At 35.8% G+C, this 23968-nt stretch overlaps 1 protein-coding gene across 5 annotated transcripts in view; it reads left to right on the forward strand.

The window, feature by feature from the left end:
* The window catches only part of LOC129393227 (protein GVQW1-like), a 306742-nt gene that overhangs the window by 170498 nt on the left and 112276 nt on the right, over positions 1 to 23968 (forward strand). For 2 of the 5 annotated variants that reach the window (XR_008619974.2, XM_055093082.1), the window contains exon 3: positions 2311 to 2428. The exons of 2 other annotated variants lie outside the window; for them this stretch is intronic. Coding sequence is in view for 1 of the 3 variants with exons in the window: in XM_055093082.1 (XP_054949057.1) it covers positions 2311 to 2428 (118 nt within the window). In the remaining 2 variants the exon portion in view is untranslated. Of the gene's footprint in view, positions 1 to 2310; positions 2754 to 23968 lie in introns of those variants that run through there. One more of the 5 variants, XR_008619973.1, reaches the window with a different exon arrangement.

The following is a 23968-nucleotide window of genomic DNA, read 5'->3' on the forward strand; positions in this document are numbered from 1 at the left end:
GGGTAGCTTTGTCTATTCTGGGTATTTTGTGGTTCCATATAAATGTTAGGATGGTTTTTCCTATTTCTGTGAAGAATGTTATGAGTATTTTGACAGGGATTGCATTAAATCTGCATATTGTTTTGGTTAGTATGGGCATTTTAACATTGTTAAATCTTCTAATCCATGAACATGAACTATCTTTCCATTTTTTGTTGTCCTCTTCAATATCTTTCATCAGTGTTCTATAGTTTTCATTGTACAGATCTTTTACTTCTTTGGTTAAGTTACTTCCTAGGTAATTAAGTTTATGTGTGGCTATTGTAAATGTGATTATTTTTAAAATTTATTATTCATTTTGTGCACTGTTGACATATAGAAATACTGCTGATTTTTGTGTGTTGATTTTGTATCCTGCAACGTTACTGTATTAGTTTATTAGTTCCAATAGTTTTCTTGTGGAATCCTCAGGTTTTTCTACATATAAGACCATACCATTGGCAAACAAGAATAATTTGACTTTTTCCTTTTCAATTTGGATGCCTTTTATTTCTTTCTCTTGTTTGATTGCTCTAGCTAGGACTTTCAGTACTATGTTGAATACCATTGGTTAATGGTCATTCTTGCTGTGTTCCAGATCTTAGAGGAAAGGCTTTCTGCTTTTCCCCATTCAGTATGATACTAGCTGTGGGCTAGCATACAGATTTAATTATGTTGGGGTATGTTCCTTTCATACTCATGTTTTTGAAAGTTTTTATTATGAAACTGTGTTGAATTATATCAAATGCTTTTTCAGCCTCAATCAAAATGATTATATGGTTTATTGTTCATTGTTTTGATATATCACATTGATTGATTTGCATATCATGAATCATCCTTGCATATCATGAATCATCCTTGCATCCCAGGGATAAAGCCCACGTGGTCATGACAAAAAATATTTTTAACTTATTGTTGAATTCACTTTGGAATCATTTTGTTGAGATTTTTGCATCAGTATTCATAAGAGAGATTTGCCTATAGTTTCTTTTTTTGATGTGTCTTTGTCTGGTTTTGGTCTCAGGGCAATACCGGCTTCATAGAATGAGTTTCAAAGTATTTTCTCCTCTATTTTTTTGTATAGTTTGAGGATGATTGCTATTGGTTCTTCTGTAAATGTTTGGTAGAATTTAGCAGTAAAGCCATTGAGCTCAGGGCTTTCCTTTGCTGTGAGCCTTTTTGTTATGGCTTCAATCTTGTTAATTGTTATGGTCTGTTCAGATTTTGTATTGTTTCATGGTTCAGTCTTGGGAGATTGTATGTGTCTCAGAATGTATCCATTTCTTCTAGATTTTCCAGTTTATTGGCATATAGTTGTTCATAGTAGCCACTAATGATCATTTGAATTTCTTCAGTATTGTAATGTCTTTTTTTTCATCTGATTTTATTTATTTGAATGTCTCTTTTTTTTCTTAGTCTGGCTAAAGGTTTGTCATTTTTGTTTAACTTTAAAAAAACAACTTTTCATTTCATTGATCTTTGTATTGTTTTCTTCATTTAAAAATCATTTATTTGAGATGATCTTTATTTTTTTCTCTTATTTTGAGTGTAGTTTGCTCTTGCATTTCTAATTATTTAAGATGCATCCTCAAGTTATTTATTAGAAGTTTTTCTTTTTTGATATAGGCACTTATAGCTGTAAAATTGTTATTTGCTGAATCAATACTTGTATCATTATATAGTGACCTACTTTGTCTCTTTGTATAGTTTTTGTCTTAAAATCTGCTTTGTCTAATATAAATATAGCTGCTCCTGGTCATTTTTTATTTAAATTGATATGGAATATCTATTTCCATCTCTTCAGTTTGTTCCTTCAAGGCAACAGATAATTCAGTCTTTTTTTTAAAATCCATTCAGCCAGTCTATGTATTTCGATTGGAGATTTTACTCCATTTATATTTAATGTTATTATTGATAAGTAAGGACATACTCTTGCCATTTTTTTATCTGTTGTTGGGTTGTTTTGTGGTCTCCTCTTCCTTTTTTTCTTTCCTTCCTGTCTTCTTTTTAGTGAAGGTAGTTTTCTCTGGTGATATTCGTTTCTTGCTAATAATTTTTAGTTTATTCATTGTATATTTTTTGGTTTCCGGTTAGCAGGAGGCTTGCAAATACTATCTTATAACCCATTGTTTTAAGCTGATAAAAACTTAACACTGTTTCTATAAACAAACAAATAAGCCAAATGAAAACTAATAAAAACTCTATGCTTTAGCTTCACCACCACCCCTACCTTTTAACATTTTGTTGTTTCTATTTTATATATTTATATATATATATTTTTTTTTGAGACAGGATTTCACTTTGTTACCCAGCCTGGAGTGCAGTGGTGTGATCTCAGCTCACTGCAGCCTTGAACTGCTGAGCCCAGGTGATCCTCCTGCCTCAGCCTCCCAAGTAGCTGGAACTACAGGTATGCACCACCACACCCAGCTAATTGTTTTGTATTTTTTGTGGATATGAAGATAACCATGTTGCCCAGGCTGGTCTTGAACTCCACCCACTGTGGCCTCCCAAAGTGCTAGGATTACAGGTCAGCAACTGGAACCAGCCTGTTTCTACTTATATCTTATTGTACTGTCTGTGTCTTGTAAAGTGGTTGTAGTCATTTTGTAACTTGTATTTTAGTTTTGGGGATACATGTGAAGGTTTGTTACATAAGCAAACTCATGTCACAGGGGTTTGTTGTACAGATTATTTCATCACCCAGAAATTAAGCCCAGCACCCAATTGTTACCTTTTCTTTTTCTCTCCCTCCTCCCACCCTCCACCCTCAAGTGGACTCCAATGTCTTTTGCTTCCTTTTTTGTATTTATAAGTACTCATCATTTAGCTTTCAATTATAAGTGAGAACACGCAGTATTTAGTTTTCTGTTCCTGCCTTAGTTGGCTAAGGCTCTAACTCCATCCATGTTCCCTCAAAATACATAATCTCATCCTTTTTTATGGCTTCGTAGTATTCCATGGTGTATACGTGGTACGTATACCACATTTTCTTTATTCAATTGGTTATTGATGGGCATTTAGGGTGATTCCATGTCTTTGCTATTGTGAATAGTGCTGCAATGGACATTCACATGCTTATGTTTTTATGGTAGAATAATTTATGTTCCTCTGGCAATATACCTAGTAATGGGATTACTGGGTCTAATGGTAATTGCGCTTTTAGCTCTTTGAGGAATCACCATACTGCTTTCAACAACAGTTGAATAATTTACACTTCCACCAACAGTGTATAAGCATTCTTTTCCTCCACAACCTTGCCACATCTTTTTTTGTCTTTTAATAATAACCATTCTGACTGGTGTGAGATGGCATTTCATTGTGGTTTTGATTTGCATTTCTCTATTGATCAGTGATATTGAGCTTTTTTAAATATGCTTTTTGGCCTCATATATGTCTTCTTTTGCAAAGTATCTGTTCATGTCCTTTGCACACTTTTTAATGGAGTTGTTTGTTTTTCTCTTGTAAATTTATTTTAATTACTTATATAATGCTGAATATTAGACTTTTGTCAGATGCATAGTTTGCAGAATTTTTCTCCAATTCTATAGGTTGTCTGTTTACTCTGTTGATAGTATATTTTGCTGTGTGCAGAAGCTCTTAAGTTTCATTAGATCCCACTTGAGAATTTTTGCTTTTGTTGCAATTGCTTTTGGTCTTTGTCATTAAATCTTTGTCTGCTCCTATGTCCAGGATGGTATTACCTAGTTGTCCTCTAGAGTTTTTATAGTTTTGGGTTTTATATTTAAGCCTTTTATTCATCTTGAATTGATTTTTGTTTATAGTGAAAGAAAGGGGTCCAGCTTCAGTCTTCTGCATATGGCTAGCCAGTTATCTCAGCAATATTTATTAAATATGGAGTCTTTTCCCCATTTCTTGTTTTTGTCAGCTTTGTCAAAAATCAGGTGGTTGTAGGTGTGCAACCTTATTTCTGAGCTCTCTATTCTGTTTTATTGAAATCCAAAGCACTAAATGCCTACATTAAAAAATTAGAAAGATCTCAAGTTAACAATCTAACACTGCAATTGAAAGAATTATGGAAGGAAGGATGAATCGATCCCAAAGCTAGCAGAAGATAAGAAATAAAGTCAGAGCTGAACTGAAGGAAATGGAGACACACAAAAAAATCAAAATATCAATAAATCCAAGAGTTGGTTTGTTGAAAAAATTAATAAGATAGATAGGCCACTAGCCAGACTAATGGAGAAAAAAAGAGAGAAGATCCACATAAACACAATTAGAAATGATGAAGGAAATGTTACCACTGACCCCACAGAAGTAAAGCTAACCATCAGAAACTACTATATTAACAACTCTATGCACACAAACTAGAAAACCTGGAAGAGATGGATAAATTTCTGGACACATACATCCTCCCAAGACTGAACCTGAAAGAAATTGATTTCCTGAACAGACCAATAATGAGCTCCAAAACTGAATCAGTAATAAATAGCCTACCAACCAAGAGGAGCCTAGGACCTGATGGATTCACAGCCGAATTCTGTGAGATGTACAAAGAAGAGCTGGTACTATTCCTACTGAAACTATTCCAAAAAACTGAGGAAAAGGGACTCCTCCTTAACTAATTCTATGAGGCCAGCATCATCCTGATACCAAAACCTGGCAGAGACACAACAGAAAAAGAAAACTTCAGGCCATATCTTTGATGAACATCTGTGCAAAAATCCTCAACAAAATACTCGCAAACTTATTTCAGCAGCACATCCAAAAGCTAATCCACCATGATCAAGGCTTCATCCCTGGGGTGCAAGGTTGGTTCAACCTCTGCAAATCAATAAATCAATTCATTATATAAGCAAAACTAAGGACAAAAACCACATGATTATCTCAGTAGATGCAGAAAAGGCTTTTGATAAAATTCAACACTGCTTCATGTTAAAAACTCTCAACATACTAGGCATTGAATGAACATATCTCTAAATAATACCAGCCATCTATGACAAACCCACAGCCAACATTATACTAAAGGGGCAAAATATGGAAGGATTCCCCTTGAAAACCAGCACAAGAAAAAGATACCCTCTCTCACCCACTCCTATCCAATATAGTATTGGAAGTCCTAGCCAGAGAAATTAGGCAAAAGAAAAAAGTAAGGGTCATCCAAATGAAAAGAGAAGTCAAACTATCTCTATTTGTAGGTGACATGATTCTATATCTAGAGAACCCCATAGTCTTGGCCCAAAGCTCCTTCAACTGATAAACAACTTCAGCAAAATTTCAGGATATAACATCAAAGCACAAAAATCACTAGCATTCCTATACAGCAACAACAACCAAGCTGAGAGGCAAATCACAAATGAACTCTCATTCAAACTTGCCACAAAAAGAATAAAATACCTAGGAATAAAGGTAACTGTGGAGGCAAATCTCTACAATAATAATTACTAAATACTGCACAAAGAAATTAGAGATGACACAAACAAATGGAAAAATATCTCATGCTCATGGATAGGATGAATCAGTATCATTAAAATGGCCATACTGCCCACAGCAATTTACAGATTCAACACTATTCCTATCAAACTACCAAGGACATTCTTCACAGAACAGGAAAGAAACTATTTCAAAATTCATATGGAGCTAAAAGAGAGCCCAAATAGCCAAGGCTATCCTAAGCAAAAATCAAAGCTGGAAGCATCATGTTACCTGGCTTCAAACTATGCTACAGGGATACAATAACCAAAATAGCATGGTACTGTTACAAAAAAAAGGGATACTTTTTATTGTTTCATAATTTAGTCTTTTTACTTAAAAGAAGAGTAGTTTATGCATCACAGTTACAGTGTTATAATATTCTGTGTTTTTCTGTGTACTTACTGTTACCTGCTAGTTTTGTTTCTTCAGATGATTTCTTTTTTTTCTTTTTTTTTTTTTTGAGATGGAGTCTCGCTCTGTCACCCAGGCTGGAGTGCAGTGGTGCCATCTTGGCTCACTGCAACCTCCACTTCCTGGATTCCAGTGATCCTCCTGCCTCAGGCTCCCGAGTAGCTGGGATTACAGGTGCCTGGATAATTTTTGTATTTTTTTAGTAGAGGTGGGGTTTCGCGATGTTGGCCATGCTGGTCTCAAATGCCTGACCTCGTGATCTGCCTTTTTGAGCCTCCTAAAGTGCTGGGATTACAGGGGTGAGCCACAGCACCCAGCCCAGATTACTTCTTATTGCATATTAACATCCTGGTTTTTTTTCTGGTGGAAGTACTCTCTTCAGCATTTCTTGTAGGACAATTCTGGTGTTGATGAATCATTTTGTTTGTCTGGGAAAGTCTTTATTTCTCCTTCCTGTTCATTGGATATTTTCACTGCATATACCATTCTAGGGTAAAAAGTTTTTTTCTTCAACACTTTAAATATGTCATACCACTCTCTCCTGGCCTATAAGGTTTCCATTGAACACTCTGTTGGTAGACATATTAGAGCTCCATTATAGGTTATTTGTTTCTTTTCTCTTGCTGCTTTTAGGGTCCTTTCATTATCCTTGATCTTTGGGAGTTTGATTATTAAATAAATGCTTTGAGGTAGTCTTATTTAGGCTAAATCTGCTTGGTGTTCTATAACCTTTTTATACTTGGATATTAATATTTTTCTCTAGGTTTGTGAAGTTTTCTGTTATTATCCTGCTGAATAAGCTTTCTACCTCTCTTTCTCTACCTCCTATTTAAGGCCAATTGCTCATACATTTGCTCTGTTGTGGCTATTTTCTACATCCTGTAGGTGAGCTTAATGTTTGTTTTTATTTTTATTATTCTGTCTTCTCTGACTGTATTTTCAAATAGCCTCTGTTTAAGCTCACTAATTCTTTCTTCTGCTTGATTAATTCTGCTATTAAAGGAGTCTGAACACATTGTTCAGTATGCCAATTGCATTTTTCAGCTCCAAAATTTTTGCTAGACTCTTTTTAATTATATCAATCTCTTTGTTAAATTTACCTGTTAGAATTCTGAATTTCTTCTTTGTGTTTTCTTGAATGTCTTTGATTTTGCTCAAGAAAAAAAACAAAACAAAAACAACAACAAAAACAAAAACAAAAAACACTATTTTGAATTCTCTATCTGAAGGGTTACATATTTCTGTTTCCCCAGGATTGGTTCCTGATGCTTTATTTGGTTCATCTGCTGAGGTCATGTTTTCCTGGAATGTATTGAGACTCGTAAATATTTGTCTGTGTATCAGCATTAGAGAGGTAGTTATTGTAGTCTTTATAGTCTGGGCTCATTTGTTCTCATCCTTCTTGGGAAGGCTTTCCAGATATTTGAAAAGACTTGGGTGTTGTGATACAAGCTGTTTCTATTTTAGGGAGAACCCTAAGCCAATTAACACTCTGGTCCTTGCAGACTCATAGAGTTACCACCTTGATGGTCTTAGACAAGATCTGAATGAATTCCCTGGATTACCAGGCAGAGACTTTTGCTCTCTTCCCTTATTTTCTCCCAAACAAATGGAAAGAGACCCTCTTTTGGAGAAAGTAAGGGAACAGACCTGCTGGGGCTAGGGGTAGAGTGACACAAGCATCTCTGTGGCCACCACAACTAGGACTGTACTTGGTCAGACCTGAAGCTAGCGTTTCACCCAATGCCTACTATAACCACTCCCTGGCTACTGCCTATGTTTTCTCAAGTCCTTGGGGCTCTACAATCAGAAGGTGGCAAAGCCAACCAGGTCTTTGTCTTTCCCTTCAGGATGGTGAGTTCCCCCAAGGCCCCACGTAGGTCCAGAAGTGATTTCCAGAACCCAGGGACTAGAGTCAAAAACCTTAGAAGTCTACCTCATGTTCTACTGTACTGTGGGAAGTGGCACTCATACCATAAGACACAATCTTTCCCACTCTTCCTTCTCCTTTCCAAAGGCAGAAGAGCCTCATCCTATGACCATCACCACCACACAGGTATGGGGATTATTGGCAGACTACTGCCAATGTTCTTTTAAGGCCCAAGAGCTCTTCAGTCCACTTGTGGTGAATGCTGTCTGGCTTAGAACTCTCCATCAGTGCAATGGGCTCCTCTATATCCCAGGGAAGGTTCATAAATGTCATCCAGGAGCTAAATCCTGGAATTGGGAACCTCAAGAGCCTACTTAGTTTTCCACGTTCTTGCAGCCAAGCTGGCACCTAAGGTGCAAGACAAACTCCCTTTACTTTTCTTTCTACTCTTCTGAAGCAGAAGGAGTCTTGCCCCCTAGTCACTACAGCTGGTAATGTACTGAGTGTCACCTGAAGCCAGCAAGTCTCAGAATTTCACCCAAGGCCCTGTAGTATCTGTGTATTGCTGCTGGCTATTTAGGGCCCAAGGACTCTTTGCTTAGAGGTGATGAATCCTGCCATGATTGGGTTCTTCCCTTCAAGGCATTGGGTTCCCTTTTGGCCCAGGGTATGTCTTGAAATGTCATCTAGGAGCTTAGACCTCGTAGGGGGGCCTTGCTACTCTGCCCAGTGCCCTATCCTGCTGTAGCTGAGCTGGTGTCTGAGAAGTAAGAAAAAGTTTTCCCCTATCTTCCCTCTGCTTTCCTCAACTGCAAGGAATGGATTCTTTTTGGAGCTGAGAGCTATACAGCCTGGGGCTAGGAGAGGGGTGATTCTAGCACTCCCTTAGCCACCCCATTGGTGTCTCAGGAGGTACAGTCATTGTGGCTTAGACTGCCATTCAAGTATATGAAGGGCCCCAGAGCACTTTAGCACAAGGTGGTGAGGCATGCATGAATTCAAGTTCCCACCACTGCTATCATCAGTGTTTCCCCTCTGGCTAGGGTTGGTTTGAAGGCTCCCTCCGTGGGTGGGCATCAGCTGAGTTTGGTTCCATTTTCTTTTCTGCTATAACAGGGCAGCACTGAGTTCAACACCTCACAATCACTGTGCCCTCCCCAGTACACAGAAACACACTCCATGCCATGCTGCTGCTGCCAGGGGATGGAGAAGCAGTAGCACTGCCAACTCAAGACAGTTTATCCTACCTCTTCAGTGCCCCTTTCAGGGACAATGAGTTAAAACCAGGTACCATGAGTGCTCACTTGATTTTTGGTTCTTATAAAGGTGCTTTTTTGTGTAGATAGTTATAAATTAGTGTCGTGGGAGGTGATGATTGGTGGAGCCTTCTATTCTGCCATCTTGCTCCCTAGTGTATTTTGGCACACGGGTTTTTAGAACAGTGACACTATTCTGCATGATGTTTTTCCTAGTGGATACATGACATTTATTTGTCAAATCCCACAGTAATGTACAACACAGAAAGTAAACCCTAATGTAAAGCATGAACTTTAGTGAATAATAATAATGTATTATTATTGTTTCATCAATTGTAACAAATGTACCACAGTCATGGAATATATTAATAATAGGGGAAACTGGCAGTGGGGGCAGCAGATGAGATGGGGGAGGACATATATGAGAATTCTCTGTACTTTCTGCTCAATTTTTCTGTCAACCTGAAACAGCTCTAAAAATAAAGTCTATCTTAAAAAGAAAATGCCTTATCTTAAATGATCCTCTGACAATCTTTAGCAAATAAGGTTTATTATATCATATTACAGATGACAATACTGAACTGAAGCTCACATATTAGTAACAGAAGAAAAAAGGGAACTTCTGATTTACACTGAGGTACCCATTTGAGCTATTATATCTCCCCATCTAGTAAAAGATAAAAGCCTAATAGTATGTGGCAGGCATGTCCATAGACTCTAGAGCTGTTTTGTCCAATACAGTAATGACTAGACACATCTTTATGGCCTGCCCTAAATTGTTATCAGAATGTGGAGGTTAGAGAAGTCCCTTAGGAACATAATTGAGAGGAAGAATCTTATCATAGAAGAGACAAAAACAAAGAGAGAGGACACTAGCTACAAAATTCTTAGGATTAAGGGCATTTGTAACTTTCCCACTGTGCTGTTTCTATTACCCTTTTAGTTGCAATATTTCTTAGGTCTGAAAATAACTTGAATTAAATTTCTCTGCAGTACTTGTTAAAGATACAAATTCCTGGGCTCCCAATGAAGTACTAACAGTTTCATTCTTTATGGACAGATTCTAGGAACCTGTAATCTTAACATGTTCCTTAGGTAATTCTTTCAAATAATTTAAAAATTTTCTCTTTTAGCTGGAAGAAAATCCTTAAAATAAATAGTGCTCATTTTTTTTTTTTTGGTCATTTTGGTGATGGGAAGGGTGACCAGGACACCGATGACTCTAGTAGATGATGGAATAATTAATAAAAAGGAAAAGTCCTGGGTCCTTAAAACCTGTGGAAATGAAAGAGAAAGATTCTTTGTGTAGTTGTGGGGATGAGTGGGGATATATAAACAAGATTGAGACAAAAGTGGAAAGCTTTTGGAGCTGTGTAATAACACATTAATACAATAATATATTGAGTATTAATGCAGGATATGTGGAATAATACATTCCATTGTATTTCCCAATAGCATCTATTTATCTAGGTGATGTTTTTCATGTTGACTTCTAGATGCAACATAATGTAAGAGAAAAAAAACAGAAAGAGCTGGATTTTTTTTACTATTAATATTGCTCTGCCTCTTCAAATTCAGGTGATAATGGCCCAATCATTTGACCTCACTAAATGTCAACTTCTTCAAATGTAAAATGAGTATGAGAAGAGCTTCTTTACTAGGTTAGGGCTTCCCTACCTCACAAGTTTAGGTTAGATAATTGGTAGAGTACCACATTAACAAATGTAAAGTGATACCTGAATATAAGCTATCACAATAATGTCAGGGTTAAAATAAAGCCTTGGGGTAGGAAATGGCAGACAGCAGCAGGATTTAAAAAAGGGTAGAGAGTGAATTATCAGCATTTTCTCTCTTCTTTCATACTAACATCTTGGGCTTTGTTGATGACTTTGTACTTAATAGCCATATTAGAGGGAAACAAATTATGTCTCTAATTACCTTAAACTTAATAACGAAATCAAATCGTCTGCCTCCATTTCAAATTACCATTTATTTCCAAAGCAATGACTCTGAAGTCTTAGAATGCCTTCAGTACAGTGGGGTAAATGAAGCCTGGAGAAGGCATCCTAGGATGTTACTTTTTGTTCCATACTTTCCATGGGTCTGGAGCTTTCTAGAATTAAATAGAAAGCATCGATTCAGCACTTCCCAGCCACAAAAATGGGGATTTCATCTAAATGGCCCATGAAGCTGTTTCACATTAAATGCTGTGTTGTGTAGAATCTTTGTTAGAGGAAACATTATGGGACCATTTACATAGCAATTATTTCTAGTCAGGTGTAAAGAGTAACCTCATCTACTTTAGGAAACTGTTATAAAGTTCACTTAGTCTCCAACCTTCTTTCGTATGTCACCACACTTCAACATGCATGTTGTCTGGCAGAGTCAATATCTTGATACCTTGTATTAATAAGCTCTTAGAGGATCACAACTGTCTTGGAAGGGGAAAGATAGAGTGTTTCCAGAAAAGCCTGCTAGAATTTGAGGGAATTTGCTCATTATGAGTCAGGTAGCATTCTCAAATATTTCACATGAGTACTGACATTCATTCTTTCTGGGGTTCCTGGCAGATATCGACTATTTTTAGGGAATTCTTTCTCACTGAATGAAGCAAGTCCTCAGAGTCCTCCTCAAGACTAGACTCTACTTATACACTAGTAGTTAATCAGAGTTGGCATAAGAGGTAAAAAACTGTTTTATAATTTTGGATATGGAAATCTCACAGGCTTTAAAATCCAAGCAAACCTCTTGTAAATAATGGCTTCGAATACCTATATAATGACTCTTATTCCTAAAATGAGGTAATAATATCTACAATATAAGGTTTTTGTGAGGAATGAGTGAGTGCACATGCATACATGCACACACATGCCCAGGCATAATCACACTCAGACATACAGCCACTCAGATGTTATTTCACACGCTATACATATCGGCAGAACTGTCTCCTTCCAGTATGATCACTTGGAAAGATGAGGCCAAGCCAATAGACTGATTTGTACTCTAAAAGTTCCAGCATACTCAATAAAGTCAGATCCTGGCATCAGTAACTGTGGTAGTTGCCATTGGCAATCCTAGGTATTAAGATATTATCCACCTTATTTAAGAATAAAAAATAGCTGGGCATGGTGGCTTGTGCCTGTAGTCCCAGCTACTTGGGAGGCTAGGTGAGAGGATTGCCTGAGCCCAGGAGTTTGAGGCCAGCCTGGGCAACATAAAGAGGTCTCTCTCTCACTCTCTCTCTCTCTCTGTCTTCCTATTTCCTACCGCAAAGCATTATTTTACCCCTGACATTATTGTGATTGTGATAGCTTATATTCAGCTGTCACTTTATATTTGTTAATGTAATATTCCACCAATTATCTAACCTAAACTTGGTATTATTCTAACCCAGTGAAAGAGTGAGAAAGAGGCAAATGACTTAATTACCAGACCCCAAAGGAAAGGAAAAATAACACAGTAGATAAAATCCAGTGTTTATAGAACCATTTACGCAACACCATGAGAAAATTTGAAACAAATCCAGAACGTAGGAAATTCAACATGACAGCTGTCCTGAATGCTTCCCAAAGTCAATATTGTAAGCAAAAAAAAAAAAAAAAAAAAAAAAGGAGTGGAATTGGTCTTCCAAAGAGATTAAGGAGATATCTAACTCTAATGGAATGTGTGAAACTTAATTGAATTTTAATTCAAAAAACAACTATTAAAATATATTTTCAAAAGCAACTGGGAAAATTTGGAGATGAACTGGATGTTAGTAAGTCTGTATTTCCTTGGGTCTAATACTAGTGTTATAATTGTGCGTGGGAGAATACCCTAGTATTTAGAGTCATTATACTTGAAACTGATTTTCAAATTATTCAGCAGAAATACACACAACACCTCCCTGAAAACCAGACAATGAAACACACAAGTACTACATTATATTGAAAAATCAAATATAGAAAAATGTTAATAGTAGTTGATAAGTGGTGGATATATGGATGTTCATTGTATTACTCTTTCAACTCCTCTATATGTTCAAAATGTCTCATAATAATAAATTTTAAAAAAATTGAAGTTATATTGCCTCAGTTTGAATGCTGGCTTTACTTCTTATGTACATGGCCCTGGGCTGGGGACTTTACTGTTTTGTACCTCATACTTGTCACCTGGTATTGGAAATAATAATAGTGTCTTTCTCAGTCATTATTATAAAAGCCAATGATCTAATACATGTGTAGTTCTTAAAACAGTGCCTGAAATGTTAACTTTCACTACAGAATAGAGAAAGGCTGAAGGAAGTGCTGATCTCGAGTAGAAAATTGGAAGGAGAACATTGCAAATAGCACAGCTTCTCCTTCCTCTCTATCCTGTCCATCCCAAATCTCAAGCACTTATGATATCCAAAACAGAACATCCACATTCTTCAAAATGTATAAGTTATGCCTTAGTTAAATTCAGTTCCAATTAACTACTTTATAAAGGGTTCTTCCCTATCTACAGGAGACTGTGGGAATCACAGCATCGTTACTGAGATCTGCAACCCTCTCCCAAGTCCCGCGCTGCCAGCTGCATTGCCTACTCCTCGACTGCTCTGAATTTCTGTGTTCTCCTTGCCTGCTTTTGATTGCTGGAGTTGTTAATTTTGTTAAAAATTAAAGTATGTATTTAAAATTTTGTTATTGTAGATACAACTTTTCAATGTGTTTGTAAAGGGAGAATTTTCAGGATATCTCATGTCACATTGCCAGTAATAATATCTAAGTGAGCATAAAAGGGCAGAAAGTGTTCTTGTATGTCATTACTTGGGTCTGAAAAATTAAAACGGGGACTCATTATGTATGCAACCAAAGTTATTTCAGGTTCCCCAAACAGGATAAATCAAAGAGCTTTTGCTTCCCCAGAAATATAAATATAAAGGAAAATGTCACTGACACTTGGAAAATATATATTAACTTGAAATAAGCCTTGTGTTACAGATTGGGAAATTATCAGATTATAACACATAGGTAAAATCATGAAGTTGAATAAAATTATTGTAAAAAAAAATCATCCAGAGTAGAAGATAAAAATACGGGGAGAATTTGGAAAATTTCAAATTTCAGTGGCAGAAACAGCAGCTACTACAGAGGTTGAAAGGAAATATTTTATAACACATGTATACGTACACATATGTCTATGCACATACATATAGACACACATATATATATGCATACATTATATTCACACAGAGTGAACTTTACTAGAAATAGGTAATTTAATTTTGTAGGTCAAAAGAGTGTTGGGTTTTATATAGCAGGGAGACCTTAAAATTTACAAACAAAAGAGACAGTAATTAAGATAAAAATTGAGAAGCAGTCATTGGACTTCATCAATAGGGAATAATTGATAACCCTTATGAGATGAGTTTTAGTAGAATAATGGATAGGTGAAAATGTAGCGGATTGATATAAGCAGAAATACAAAATAAATTATGGAATTCATACCTGTTCTTTCCTGTAATCTAGAAACAAGCATACAAATCTTACTGTATATCACCTTTAGATTTCACATAAGCTTCTCAAAAATTAATACATCCCAAACTAAATTTGCTCTGTCTCCGTCTTTTCTTCTCCCTCCAACCCCTGAAATTGCCCTTCTCCAATACTCTGTATCTCAGTTAATGTCACTACTGTGCATTCCATTTGTAATATAAAAACTGTTCAGTTGAAGATGAGAGTAGATAGCGAGACTTTAACAGCTTCTAAAGCACTCACTCATGCAAGTAGGGGTAGTTCTACCATTTTCTGGCTTAGTACAAGCCTTCAGTCTGAGGCAGAAAGGACGGATAAAACCATTTTTACAAAATTTTCAACCTGCCATTTTGTTACACACGGCTTGTTGAAGGGATTGATTGCAATCCTTATCTCGGTTTCATAGCTGTAGAGTAAATACTTTTCCCAGATTTAGACAAGCAGTTGGGTCTTACTCCTGGGGGCTGTTTTATTTTTATCTTTCTCAAATGCTTCATAAATATTGGAGCAGAATGTATATCTATGGTCAGCTAGCTAAACGTTATTTTGCACTAGAAGTCACCCCTCTGATTTCTTTTCCTCAAATACAGTGTGTATATATATATATGTATTTATATATCTTTAGGTTTCCAAATAAGTTAATTAAGGTATTGATTAGGATTGCGCTATTCTGTAATTTAATTTTGGAATTTGTATACCAAATACACTGATGATATCATTAAAGAAAGTATCAACTCGATCAACTTGTTCAAAGCCAAGATGTGATGTAACTCTTTTAGTGGTAATAGGATAAGCAAATATATGCAGTCAATTGCATAAAGGGGAAGAAAGTACAATAGAATCAAGAAAAGGATGTAGTTTCCAGGTCCCCAACATCCCCCATAAGTGTGTAGAGTTGTGACTGATACCCCTCTGGCAAAGTGGCAGTTCTGCCAGTTTTCCCTTCCTGACCACTTTCCACTTTACTTCCTTACCCTTCTGGTGAGTACCTGCCTTTCTGCTCAGCAAGTATAACAAATAGTTTCATGGCAACCCCAGCTTATCCCTCAGTGTTCCCAGGGAGACAGGGCAGAGCAGGTCAATTTTTTTAGAAGCACCCTCAGCAGCCCAAGCTCCAGTTGTTGAGAGATCCATTGAAAAAAAAAAAAAAGGGCTGGGTGCAGTGCCTTATGCCTGTAATCCCAGTGGTTTGGAAGGCCTACACAGGAGGATCGCTTGAGGCCAGCAGTTCAGCCAGGAGTTCAAGTCCAGCCTGGACAACAGAGCAAGACCCTTATTTGAGAGAGGGAGAGAGAGAGAAAAAGAGAGGGAGAGAGAGAATAAGAGAGATCCAGTTCAAAATATTCCTCTTCAGAAAATATCTTTACATTTGTTCATATCTTCTTTCAACTCTTTCCTTAAAAGTGGTTTGTTTCTGCAATCCCATAGACTCTGTATATTTCTTACTATAATTATAACTAGGGAATTTATGGTTTTGTAGCAAGTTCAAAGAGATTCCTTATTTTCTATATATCTTGTAATGGAATATTGATTTTGTTTATAAATGCTTATTAAATATAAATACCCCCTTTCCTATCACTATGTAACCTATAAAACTATTTAACAACCTGCTGCCCTCAGTCAAAAATCTTCCCTCTACCTGCTTTTACTGCCTCTCCTCCCTTACAACATTGGAGGTAAGGCAGGAAATAGAATAAGCAGCAAAAATGGGACATGTTACTTGCTTAAAAAGGGGATCTAGATGGCTTCAATAATTGGATGGAAATAGCAGTGAGTTGTTTAAAAAGAAAAATAAGGAAAAAAAAAAGCTTGGTGCTATTAGAATTTTTTAAGTTATGTATTTTTTTCCTCAAATTAAATTTTCCCTCACAGATTTTTTCCTGCTAGAGAAAAGGTTTTATAAGATCACAAAGGTTTTATAAGATCAAAAATTATAATTATGTGTATATGTATGTGTATATATATGTAAATATAGAGTATCTCAGGGAAATAACACAAGGAACTTTTAATCATGTTTTTTCTTTTTTATATTTTATTTTTAAAATATATACAAATTTTATTACATTTGTCAATTATATCTCAATAAAGCTAGAAAATGTTTTCACTTTATTTTTTAACTAATTTTAGATTTAGGAGTAGATGTGCAGGTTTATTATATAGGTAAATTTCATGTTGCAGAGGTTTGATGTACAGATTCTTTCATTACCCAGGCAATAAGCATAGTACTTGATAGATACACTTTTGATCCTGAACCTCCTCCCTCTCTCCACCGTCAAGTGTCCCCTGGTATCTATTGTTCCTTTCTTTGTGTCACAGTGTACTCAATGTTTAGCTTCCGCTTATAAGCAAGAACATGTGGCTTTTGGTTTTCTGTTTCTGTGTTAGTTCATGGAGGATAATGGCCTCCAGCTCCATCCATGTTCCTGTAAAGGATATGATATTATTCTTTTTATGGCTGTATAGCATTCCGTGGTGTATATGTACTACATTTTCTTTATCCAGTCTACCAGTGATGGGCATCTAGGTTGATTCCATGTCTTTGACATTATGAATAGTGCTGCAATAAACATACATAGGCAGGTGTCTTTGTGGTAGAATGATTTATATTCCTTTGGTTATATACCCAGTAATGGAATTTCTGGATCAAATAGTAATTCTGTTTTAAGTTCTCTGAACAATCGCCAAACGCTTCCCACAGTGGCTGAACTAACTTGTGTTCTTTAGTTTAATTAGGTGTCATTTGTCAATTTTTGTTTTTGTTGCAATTGCTTTTGGCATTTTCTTTATAAATTTGTTGCCAGGGCCCATGTCCAGAATGGTATTTTATGTTTTTTACCAGAATTTTTATAGTCTTAGGTTTTACATTTAAGTCTTTAATCCATCTTGAGTTGATTTTTGTGTATGGTGTAAAGATGAGGTTCAGTTTCAATCTTCTGCATATGGCTAGCTAGTTATCCCAGCATGATTTATTGAATAGGGAGTCTTTTCCCCATTGCTTGTTTTTGTCAACTTTGTCAAATATCATATGGTTTTAGGTGTGTGGCTTTATTCCTGGGATCTCTATTCTGTTCCATTGATTTATGTGTCTGTTTTTGGACTGGTACCATGATGTTTTGGTTACTGTAGCCTTTTAGTATAGTTTGAAGTCAGGTAATGTGATGCCTCCAGCTTTGTTCTTTTTGCTTAGAATTGACTTGTCTATTCAGGCTCTTTTTTAGTTGCATTTGAAATTTAGAATAGCTTTTTCTAATTCTGTTAAAAATGTTGCTGGTAGTTTAATAGGAATAGCATTGAAATAATTTGTTTTGGGCAGTATGGCCATTTAAACAATATTGATGTGTCCTATCCAGAAGCATGAAATATTTTTGCACTTGTGTCATCTCTGATTGCTTTCAGCAGTGCTCTTACATATTTTTAATGTTTAAACACGCTAATTTTTAAAACAGATATTCAGGAATTTCAAGAATTTTGAATACTAGGAAGTCTCTCTCATATAAAGTCTACCACTGGAAGTAGTCTAAACCCAATTTAAGAACAGGTATTTAAAAAATTTAGCTTGTCTTTACACTGCCATCATGACTTCCAGCCAATCTTTTTGGCTTTGCCCTCTCAAGCTATTAAGATAAAATTTTTGCTAACATTTATATATTCAGCAGCAAAGGTCATGATGTCTACAATTTCACATCTTCTAGTGACAGCTTTGCAGGTCACTTCAATTTGTCCAAACAGTACTCTGTCTTGAGTTTCTGCCTTGCAAGTGTCTAAGGATGGTAAATGCACAATAAAAAGGATGAAAGAGCCTAAAATGAGAGTCAAGGAGTCTGCTTTTTATGATTATATACAAACAGACCTGATTTTGAAATATCTGCTAACATTAAAAACCAAGTTCTAGATTCCAATGTTTAATTATGAATATATTATATTTTTTAAAACAGAGAGATGCTATCTCATCCTTACATCCTTACCATCCTGCAATCCTCTCTCAAGGCATACTGTCTGTTCTGGAAAAACAAAACAAAACAAAACAAACAAACAAACAAAACAGAAAAAATGAGAAAGACATTGTTGAAAATTCACTTTAAGAAGAAGTTGTTTTCTAACTTTAAATAGATAATTATAATTACATAGATATATGTTATTGTATTAGTCTGTTCTCACACTGCTATGGAGAATTACCTGAGAATTGGTAATTTATAAAGGAAAGAGGTTTAATTTATTCACCATTCTTCATTGCTGGGGAAGCCTCAGGAAAATTACAGTCATGGCGGAAGGCAAAGGAAAACCAGGCACCTCCTTCACAGGGTGGTGGGACAGCGTGAGTGCAAGCAGGGGAAATGCCAGACACTTTATAAAACCATGAGATCTCCTGAGAACTCACTCACAATCACAAGAATAGCATGGGGGAAACCACCCAAGATCCAGTTTTCCCTCCACCTGGTCCTACCCTCGACACGTGAGGATTATGGGGATTATAATTTGAAGTGAGGATTTGGGTGGGGATACAGAGCCAAATCATATCAGTTATACATATTATACATATATGTTATATATATATGTATATAACTTATACAGACGTTATATATGTATATAACATATACGTTATATATGTATATAACTTTTACGTTATATACGTATATAACTTATACATATATGTTATATATAATTCAGATGAAATCACTACTGCTAATCCAAATACCTTACCACTTGCTGAGAAGTAACAGAACAGAATATCATGGATTTTGAGTAAAGCAGAGCTAAGCTGGATACTTGGCTTTTCTACATTTTTAATTTTTCTGGGTATATAATAGGTGTATTTATTTATGAGGTACATGAAATGTTTTGATACAGGCATACAATGCCTAATAATCACATCATGGAAAACAGGTATCTATCCCCTCAAGCATTTATCCTTTGTGTTACAAACAACCCAATTATACTCTTTTAATTACTTTAAAATATACAATTATTGTTGACTACAGTCACCCTCTTGTGGTATCAAATAGTAGGTCTTATGCATTCTTCTCATTTTTTGTACCCATTAACCAACCCACATCCTCCTTGCCCCACAGTACCCTTCCCAGCCTCTGGTAACCATCCTTCTACTCTCTATGTTCATGAGTTCAATTGCTTTGAATTTTAGATCCCACAAATAAGTGAGAAAATATGTTTGTCTCTGTTCTGGCTTATTTCACTTAACCTAATGATCTCCAGTTCCATGCATGTTGTTGCAAATGACAGGATCTCATTCTTCTTTATGGCTGAATAGCATACAACTATTGCTATATAAATTTGGAAAAGATACTTAGCCTTTCTGAGTCACAGTTTCTTCTTCGATGAAAGACAATAATTGTGCAGATTTCAGACTTTCCATGGGTTGATGAAATTAAATGAAGTAATGCACAGAAAGGGCCTAGCATAGTGCCTGGTACAGAGGAGGGGTGCAGTAAGGGTTAGCATTACTTACTAATTACTTACATTAGCTACTAGATGGATTATAGAATAATGATTAAGAGGATGGTTTTTGCAGTAAGACTTCCTCAGTGCAAATCCCAGCTTCACTACTTAGTGTTTATGGGATAAGGTACAAATTACTCAAGTTCTCTATTTCTTTGTTTCCTCATTTGTAAAATAGGAATAATAGTAGTTTTTAATATGATGAAACTGTTCTCAGAATTATTTAATTGATACTTGAGAAAGTTGGAGCACTTCATAGAATATTATGTAATACATGTTAGTTACTGTTGTGCCAATAATGCATATGAAGTGGATGCCAATATTCTCACCAATCTTTATAAGTAGAAGCAATAGACAGAAGAATGTTCTGTACAGATGAGATGAAAATACCCACACAAAAGATGGGTTTCTGATCTTGAATCTGCTGCTTAAAATCTATGAGATGTTCAAAATACTTCTCATCCTTGTACTGGTTTCCTTAGCTGTAAAATGAAAGGTTTGGGCTTACAGCTTCGGTTATTAATGACTTTAGAAAATTCGATAGTACAGGTACTCAACACATGTTTAATTATGTTTTAAAATAGTGACTAAAATGGGAAAGTATATGCAAAGGTAATAGATGTTGTTTTTTCTTAACCACTTTGTGGCAGATAGTATTGAAGGCATTTGGCATACATTTTCAAAACTTAATCTAAAAATCTAAAATATTGGAGATTATCATTCCCAGCTTTTCAAACTATGGAATTAAAACTCATGACATTAATATTTTTCCCAAAGTAATAGATAATAAACAACAGATGCAGTATTTTTTCTGTCTTAATCCAAAGATCACATTTCTATGATATCTCCTGGTAAAATGTACATTATTATGCTGTGGGAAAAGCTGATAAAATTTATGAAGTATATTTATTTTTTCTTGCTGCTATAACAAATTACCACAAAGCTAGTGGTTTTGTATAGCACGAATTTATTATCTTACTGATCTGTAACTCAGAAGTTCCAAGTTCTGTAACTTTCCAATACAGGTTTCACTGAGCTAAAATGAAGGCACTGGCAGTGCTGCATTTCCTTGTGGAGGCTTTAGGGAAGAGTCAGTTTCCTTGCCTCTTCTAGCTTCTAGAGGCTACCTGCATTCTTTGACTCACGGCCTTTTCCTCCATTTTCAAAATCAGAAACATTGCATCTCTGTGACCATTCTTCCATATTAAAAGGTCCTTCTGGACATCACAGCATGGAAAGGTTATTTGATTTTAAATACCCTTGTAATTAGATTGGACTCTCCAGGTAGCCTATGACAATCTCCCATCTGTCAGGTCCCTTTTGCCATTCAAAGTAACATACACAAGTTTCAGGGATTAAGACATGGACATCTTTGGCCATCGCATTCTGCCTCCCACAAGTAAAGTTGACATCAAAAGCACGTTCAAGAAAAAGAAACATTGAAATAAAATTAAATCTTTTGCTCTGTCAAAGACACTAGTAAGAGGATAAAAAAATAAATAAAACATTTTCTCTGGGAGAAAATGTTGGCAAATGACACGTCCCATTGAGGACTTATAGATTGAATATTTAAAGAATTGTCAAAATCCAATCACAAGAAAAGAAGCACATTACAATATGGGCAAATATCTGAATAAATATTTTACAAAAGAAGATACACAGTGGCCAGGCATGGTGACTCATGTCTGTAATCCCAGCACTGTGGGAGGCCGAGGCGGGTGGGTCAGCTGAGGTTGGGAGTTCAAGAGCAGCCTAGCCAACATGGTGAAACCCCATCTTTACTAAAAGTACAAAAATTAGCCTGGTGTGGTGGTGCATGCACCAGCTACCTGGGAGGCTAAGACACAAGAATCAGTTGAACCCAGGAGGCAGAGGTTGCAGTGAGCCAAGATCACACCACTGTACTCCAGCCTGGGTGACAGAGTGAGACTCTGTCTCCAAAAAAAAAAAAAAGATACATGGATGGGATGGCACATAGCCTGTGAAAAGATGCTGGACATAAATAATCATTAGGGAACTGTAAATTTGATCCACACTAATATGTCATACACACATATGAGAATAGTTATTTAAGTAACAATAACACCAATGAAGATAATCATAATAACATTATGTAATTACATGATATTATTTTAATAATTATAAACACAGGCAGTACCAACAACTAGTGATGATGCCAAGTGCCTGGAAATTTCATTTATTGCTGCTGCGAATGAAAAATGGTACAGCCAGTACAGAAAACCGTTTGGAAGTTTCTTAGAAAGTTAAACATACCATACGATCCATAACTCCTGCTCCTAGGTGTTTATTTACCTTAGAAAAATAGAAGGCAAAATTTCTAATTGTGAGGCTGAGTGTTGATGGCATGCCCCATTTTGCACACAAAATTTCAGCAAACATAGGACTTATTAGTTTCAGAGTTTTAAGGAAATATCTTTCTATTTATTAGTTGACCACTAAGCTAACCAAACACAGACTTCGGTGCCTATACATGACAAATATAGACTTTTGAAGAATTAGTTTTAAAAAGGTGCTAAATTAAAAACAAACTGTAGTAGCAAACATGACAAAACTGGGAAGGGAATATTTGATTTCTAGACTTGCAATTATATGGTCGAAAATTTCCATTTGCTTTGTTATTCAACAACAACAACAAAATAAGACACATGGAGAAGCAAGGAAGTATGATCTATAAATTAAACAAAAAAACAATCAGCGGATACTGTCACTTAAGGAGACTCTGACATTGCACTTACTAGGCAAAGATCTAATGGGTTATTTTAATACGTTCAAATAACTATAGGAAATTCAGGAACTTGAGAGCAGCCTGAGCAACACAGTAAGACCATATTTCTACAAATTATTTTAATTATCCTGGTGTGGTGGCATGCACCTGTAGTCCTAGGGGCTCAGGAAGCTGAGGCAGGAGGATCACTTGAGCTCAGAAGTTCAAGGTTACAGTGAGCTATGATTATGTCAGTGCTCTCCAGCATGAACAATGGAGGAAAGAAAAAGAGAAAGGAAGGAAGGAAGGAAGGAAGGAAGGAAGGAAGGAAGGAAGGAAACAGAGCTCAGAGTCCTCTAGGATTCCAAAACTATACAAACATCACATAATAGGAGTTTCAAAAACAGTAGAGTCTGAAGAGAGTATTTAAAGAGAAATAATAGCCAAAACCTCCTCATATTTAATTTAAAAAATTAATCTACACATGGAAGAATCTCAATAAATTCCAGGTAGGATAAACTCAAAAAGATACATATCTAAACATGTCATAATTAACCTGTCAAATAACAAAGACAAAGAGAGAATCTTGAAAACAACATTTTTAAGAGATAAGCAACTGATCACGTGTGAGGAATCTACAATAGGAATAACAGCTGGATTTTTTATCAGAAATTATGGAAGCCAGAAAGCAGTAGGGATAGGAAAGAGGGAATAAAGGGAGGGAGAAGAAAAGACAGGAATAAAACAAATAATACTATATTCAGCAAAATTGTTATTTAAAAATAAATGAGAAATTAAGACCTTTCTATATTTTTAAAAAACTGACAGAATTCATTGCTTGCCTTATAGAGAATGCTAAGTATAGTCCTCCAGAGTCCTTTAGAACACCATTAGATAACATTAAAAAATTCAGAAGAAATAGACAAATTCCTAATACATATATCTATGAAAACTAATGCAAGAAGAAATGTAAAACCAAAATAGACTCATACAAGTAAAGAAATTAAAATAGTAATGTAAAAATTCCCGAAAAACAAAGAAAACACTTTTCACAATGAAAAGCCTAATCCAAAATGACCTCCTCTATGGATTCTCCCAAATATTTAAAGAAAATTAACATCAATTCTTCACAAGCTCTTACAAAATGCAGAAGAGGAGAGAACACTTCCCAACTCGTTTTCTGAAGTCAGTGCTCCTTTTATTTCAAAACCAGACAGTGACATGACAAGAAGAAAAAAACTGCATTTATCCCTTATAGATCTGAAAATCCTCAAAAAATACTAAAAAATAAAACAAATCTAAC

Source organism: Pan paniscus, chromosome 8 (genome assembly GCF_029289425.2).
Source record: "Pan paniscus chromosome 8, NHGRI_mPanPan1-v2.0_pri, whole genome shotgun sequence".
In the NCBI taxonomy this organism is placed as follows: domain Eukaryota; kingdom Metazoa; phylum Chordata; class Mammalia; order Primates; family Hominidae; genus Pan; species Pan paniscus.